This window comes from Sinocyclocheilus anshuiensis, unplaced genomic scaffold, assembly GCF_001515605.1.
Source record: "Sinocyclocheilus anshuiensis isolate Anshui unplaced genomic scaffold, SAMN03320099.WGS_v1.1 scaffold272, whole genome shotgun sequence".
NCBI lineage: Eukaryota > Metazoa > Chordata > Actinopteri > Cypriniformes > Cyprinidae > Sinocyclocheilus > Sinocyclocheilus anshuiensis.
This window is the reverse complement of record NW_015554117.1, coordinates 840,235-845,943: the sequence shown is the minus strand read 5'-3', so window position 1 is coordinate 845,943 and position 5,709 is coordinate 840,235. Positions and strand designations below refer to the sequence as shown.

Here is a 5,709-nt window from a genome sequence, read left to right as displayed (position 1 = left end):
TTTACTGGCCATGAAACGCTATGTGCATTATTTAAAAAAATAATAGGCAGAACAAATTGGGGAAACACATTTAATTGTTTTGTTTTTTTAATTATTATTATTTTATTTTTTTTTAATTATGTTTAGTAGTAGTAGTAGTAGTAGTAGTAAGTAGTATTTAATCAAATTATAGAAATTAAATAATTAAAAAATATCACTGCAATACAGTTGAACTGTAAAGTATTTCATAATACTTTTAATTTATATAATAATAGTTATAATAATTGTATATAACAACAATAAAATTACAATACAAATATTTATGGTTGTTGTTTTTCTTTGCTTTCAATCATTAAACCATAGAGCTTTTATTTTGGAGGAAAACCAGAGGGAAACTTTTATTTTGAAATGTTTCTCTTTGTTGACAACATTTATAAATGCTTCTTATTACAATTCTGGAAAGATGTTTGTCGCATGTTGCATTTTCAAGTGCACATTATAAGCGACTCGCAGAGCTGGAGTTCATGTGGTGCTGCATTTAACACTTTAACAAAATTTAACAAAAAATTGCGGTGTTTGGGTAAAAGACACAATTTGAAAAGAAACTAGAGTTTTTCCCCATCCTAAATGACTCACAAGAACAATCACGACTAAAGCAACTTTGATTCTTGTCAGGGTGTCGTTATTCAGGTCTGATGTGTTCTTTCCTCTTTCAGAAGAATGACGGCCGCTTCACCGTTATTCAGCTGGTGGGCATCCTGAGAGGGATCGCGTCCGGAATGAAGTATCTATCCGACATGGGTTACGTTCACAGGGATCTGGCAGCACGGAACATCCTAGTGAACAGCAACCTGGTGTGCAAAGTCTCCGATTTTGGGATGTCCAGAGTGCTTGAAGACGAGCCAGAAGGAGCGTATACTACCAGGGTAAGAGTGTGTCTATGTTTTTACATTAATCCATACACAATTTTACATTCATATTATCATATATACAATCAAGTAATTAATATTTCAGACATATTATGGCTAGTTCATTTATTTTTGCTCCACCAATGAAACAGAACAGTTCAATGTAGGAACAAGACAAGCAGCTTGACAAAAAGTGATGTTTTCAGTGTTATTTTTGTATTATTATAGTATTACAGTATTTAATATTTTTAATTCGTTTTTTTTTTATTTTCATTTTAGTGTAAGCTTAAGTAATTTTGTTGTGTTTTGTCTTTTTTTTTTTTTTAAGTGTATTTAATTTTATTATTTTTTTATTTCAGCTTTTAGTTTTTCAGTTTTAGTAATTTTAGTACTAAATGAAAACTAAATTATTTTTTATTTTAGTTCAGTTAACATTTATTTAATAATTATTCATATTTTTATAATAAATTAGAGATAGACGGATAGACAGACAGACAGACAGACAGACAGATAGATAGATAGATAGATAGATAGAGACACAGACAGACAGATAGATAGATAGATAGATAGATAGATAGATAGATAGATTTTATAATGAGATGTTATTATTGTCAGTAACATGAACCTGTCAATCACAGGGAGGGAAGATCCCAATCCGCTGGACGGCTCCAGAAGCCATCACATACAGGAAGTTCACCTTAGCCAGTGACGTGTGGAGTTACGGCATCGCCATGTGGGAAGTGATGTCATATGGTGAACGACCATACTGGGACATGAGCAACCAGGATGTGAGTGGCACTGTACCACAAATCTAATGAATTACGTGTGCTTGTCATGCCTTCAGCGCTGGCGTTCCCATGGTACACTTTCCAGAAGTGCATGCAAAGTAATTAATACTCGGCTTTATCATGCTATTGTGTGCCATGCCAAGTTATACAAACCAACTGAATGCCATAGATCGGCAAGATCAGCCATTAATTTCCTCTCCCGTTTCCTAGGTGATAAAGGCAATAGAGGAAGGCTACCGGTTGCCGCCGCCCATGGAGTGCCCGCTGGCTCTGCATCAGCTCATGCTGGAGTGCTGGATGAGGGAACGAGCGGACAGACCCAAATTCAGCCAGATTGTCAACATGCTGGACAAACTCATACGCAATCCTGCCACGCTCAAGAGGACGGCAGGAGACGCCAGCAGGTGAACATGCACACTTACACAGACTCACACAGAGATTTCCATTCACATTTTTTATTGCTGTTTTGGGTATATTTTGGTGCAAGTCCTAAAATATGTGTTTGGCTAATTCCTAATTCCTAAATTCCCTTATGAACTTGTATTAGGTTTTTCTATTCTTCTGGAGACATTTTCAGAAATTTAATCTTGACAAGAAGCTACTTAAAATTGCTGTAATCTGTAATATTTCAAAATGCTTAATTTCATCTGCTATTGTGTTTCAGAATGCATTTAGTCTATTTTTTAAGAAATCTGTTCAGCAAGGATACATTACATTGATCCAATGTGACAGTAAAAACATTTATAATATTGGAAAATATTTCTATTTCAAATAAATGCTGTTCTTACATTAATTAAAATTCATTAAAAAAAAAAGATAATAAAAAATGTGTCCTGGTTTCCACAAAAAAATATGTAAAACATTAATAATAATAAATGTTTCTTGCAGCAAATCAGCATATTAGAAAGATTTCTGAAGCATCATGTGACACTGAAGACTGGAGTAATGATGCTGAAAATTCAGCTTTGATCACAGGAATAAATCGCATTTTAAAATATATTCAGATAGAATACAGTTATTTTAAATTGTAGTAATATTTCATATTTTTACAGTTTTTAGTGTATTTTTAATTAAATAAATGCAGCCTTGGTGAGCATGAGAGACTTCTTTCAAAAACATTTAAAAAATCTTACCGACCCCAAACTTTTGAAGAGTTTTGTATGCTTCTGGCTTAACCTAAAATATGCTTTTTGGTGCGCACACACACACACACACACGTTTACTTGGCTAAATCTAAATGGGGACATTACATGGCGTTCTATTGTGTTTATATACAGATAGTTATACACATTTTAACCTAAACCCAACCCTACCCCTCACAGAAAACTTTCTGCATTTTTACAATTTAAAAAAAACTTTTACTTTATTTTTATACCAGTTTTACAAATGAGGAGGTCCCCAAATGGAGGTTTTTGGCGATTTTGTCAGGTTTTGTCAGCTCACTTTTGGGTACAAATTTGTCCCCAAATTTATGGTTAAGTAGGTGTCACGGCTCGGTACTGAAAACACACCGTGTAAACAGGGTCTGGGTCCAAATGCAGGTGAAAACTTCTTTATTTAAACAGAAAGGCCAACAAGGCAAAACAAAAACAGGTCTAGAGACGACGAACACCATTTCATTACACAATACAACCAGGCCGAGTGGTGAGTGAGAGGTGAAGATATGGTCAGTGACAACGGGGCACAGCTGAGGGTGAGTGTGATGAGTGAGTGACTGAACAGGTGTGTGGAGTTTGGGGAATTAGTGTAATGAGTGAACAGGTGTATGGGGTTTGGGGAATGGGAGTCCAGGAGATGGCGCCCTCTGGAGGAGAGAGGGAGAAATGCAGGGCCCAGACTCATGACAGTAGGTACACACACACACAATTCTGACAAGTTCATTTTCTCTGGGTAAAAATGTATTCTCTGATGTTGTCACCCTCAGGCCCCACCCCTCCACACTTCACCACGCCCCCTCTGAAGGCTCCGCCCCCTCTTTGGGTTCTGTGGATGAATGGCTGAAAACCATTGGACTTGAGCAATACAGAGAAAACTTCAGCACAGCAGGATTCTGCAGCTTAGAGAGCGTCTTACCCATGAGTCATGAGTGAGCACCACTTTAACACATTACACAGCCAATTACACATCCTGATGAGCTTGAAGATGACTTTAGCTTACCAAAACTCCCTCTTTTACAGGGATCTGGGCAAAATGGCAATCTCATGCAGTGCACATCAGAGGAAGATCCTGAGCAGCGTGCAGGAATTGTTGTCTGGAATGCATCACAGACAAGACACAAAGGTTCCTGTCTGATCTGTGACGAGGGGAAAAAACAATGCATCATGTTGGTTAACATGGATTACAAGAGGGACGGAATATTTCACATCACTCTTGCACTTTAATGAAAACGAACGGTGTGAAGATCAGAGTGAATGAGCTAAAGTGCACTTTTTCTGGGCTTCTTTGTGCTTCTATGAGGAATTTTCTTCAAGTCTAAAGATTTTAAACTGGCATTATGCCAAGAATTAAAATGACTTAATGCATCTCTCCGGATGAGATGTTTCTGGCCGTCGTTCCAGGCGGCGAGGCAGAAAGTTGGGCAAGTGTCCTCCTGTAAGTGGAAAGAACCGTTTCAACTAAGTGCAAACAGACTACGACGCTTTTCACCTCAGGATCTTTTCAGGATGGCCACTCGTCATCAGCTGGAAAGAATTGTTCCCTGTGGATCAGATTTGAACATTATATTCGGATCTTTTGCCTCGGGAGATTTTGAGCCTTTGCAAACGAAACTAACAGACCTTTTGGACGGTGTGTGTTTATTTTATGAAGGCCAGATGGGAGTTTCAGAGGCATTGCTGAATGGAAAATTATATTGCTTTATTTGTTGAAAAAAAATAAATAAATAAAGGGAATGAGGAGATAGATCCAGATAAGATTTAGTCTTAAGTTACTCATGTTCCATGTATCCAATCTTTGCATTTTTAAGTAGCAAAGTAAAAGACTCAATCTGATGGTCTTTTTTGTTTTCTTTGTCAATCTTGTTTTTTTCTCTCCTTTTAATTTCATTTATTTCCACATCTAAATAAATGTCTGTACCATTGACTCTGCACCCAGAGATCCTACGCAAACAGCTAAATCTGTGTATAAATTGATCAAATGTTTAAAACTGCTGAGTTGAATCATTGCAAGAATGTCATAGTCACAGATATATTTTTTTAAACTTTTTTTCACTGTACATAATCTAGGATTTTGTGTGTACATAGTTTTAATGATTTTTCTTCATGATGTACATAATACCAGCAGACGTTTCCATGTACAGCTTCTGAGTTCCCTCATTTTCTTCCTTTTTTTCTTTACATGTGTTAACAGAATGTATTTAATTATACAGTGAGCATAATATTCATGTTGGCAGTAAATTTAACATTGTAAAACAGCAGTACATTTAAGAAAGGTTCGTAACATGTTGAGGAGTCTTAATTTCACAGTTTCTGTATTTCCATCTTTAGGTGCACCTAACTTAAGAGCTTTATTTATGATCTTTTGTATCTAGTTCATAAAATAAAAATTCAAATAAATAGTTTATAGTTGGCGTTCTATATTTATAATAATGAAATCCATTATACAACATATCCACATATCTTTACATTAGTATAAACCAAGCATGGCATTCTTTCCTCAAGTGCATGATGTTATTCTTCATACTGTACTATACATACAGCTTGCAATGATATTAATATTGATGCATTTTTCACTTTCTTTTAAAGGGGTCATATGATGTTGCTAAAAACAACATTATTTTGTGTATTTGGTGTAATGAAATGTGTTTAAGGTTCAAAAAACACATTATTTTCCACATACTGTACATTATTGTTTCTCCTCTATGCCCCGCCTTTCTGAAACGCGTCGATTTTTACAATGCTCATCGGTCTGAAAAGCAAGGTGTGCTCTGATTGGCCAGCTATCCAGTGCGACGGCGGCAACACTACAGCGAGAATAAAAGTTACGCCTTCTTTCTTTGCGTGAACATTTGGGCGGCGTTATGCAAATCTTCCCAC

At 36.2% G+C, this 5,709-nt stretch overlaps 1 protein-coding gene across 1 annotated transcript in view; it reads left to right on the top strand.

The window, feature by feature from the left end:
• epha4l (eph receptor A4, like) overlaps nucleotides 1-5,248 on the top strand; it is a 43,120-nt gene extending 37,872 nt beyond the window's left edge. The window contains exons 13-17 of the mRNA XM_016462325.1: nucleotides 696-905; nucleotides 1,526-1,675; nucleotides 1,886-2,079; nucleotides 3,600-3,761; nucleotides 3,853-5,248. Coding sequence (XP_016317811.1) covers nucleotides 696-905; nucleotides 1,526-1,675; nucleotides 1,886-2,079; nucleotides 3,600-3,761; nucleotides 3,853-3,967 — 831 coding nt within the window. The 3' untranslated portion in view covers nucleotides 3,968-5,248. The remainder of the gene's footprint in view (nucleotides 1-695; nucleotides 906-1,525; nucleotides 1,676-1,885; nucleotides 2,080-3,599; nucleotides 3,762-3,852) is intronic.
• Nucleotides 5,249-5,709: the final 461 nt, after the last annotated feature.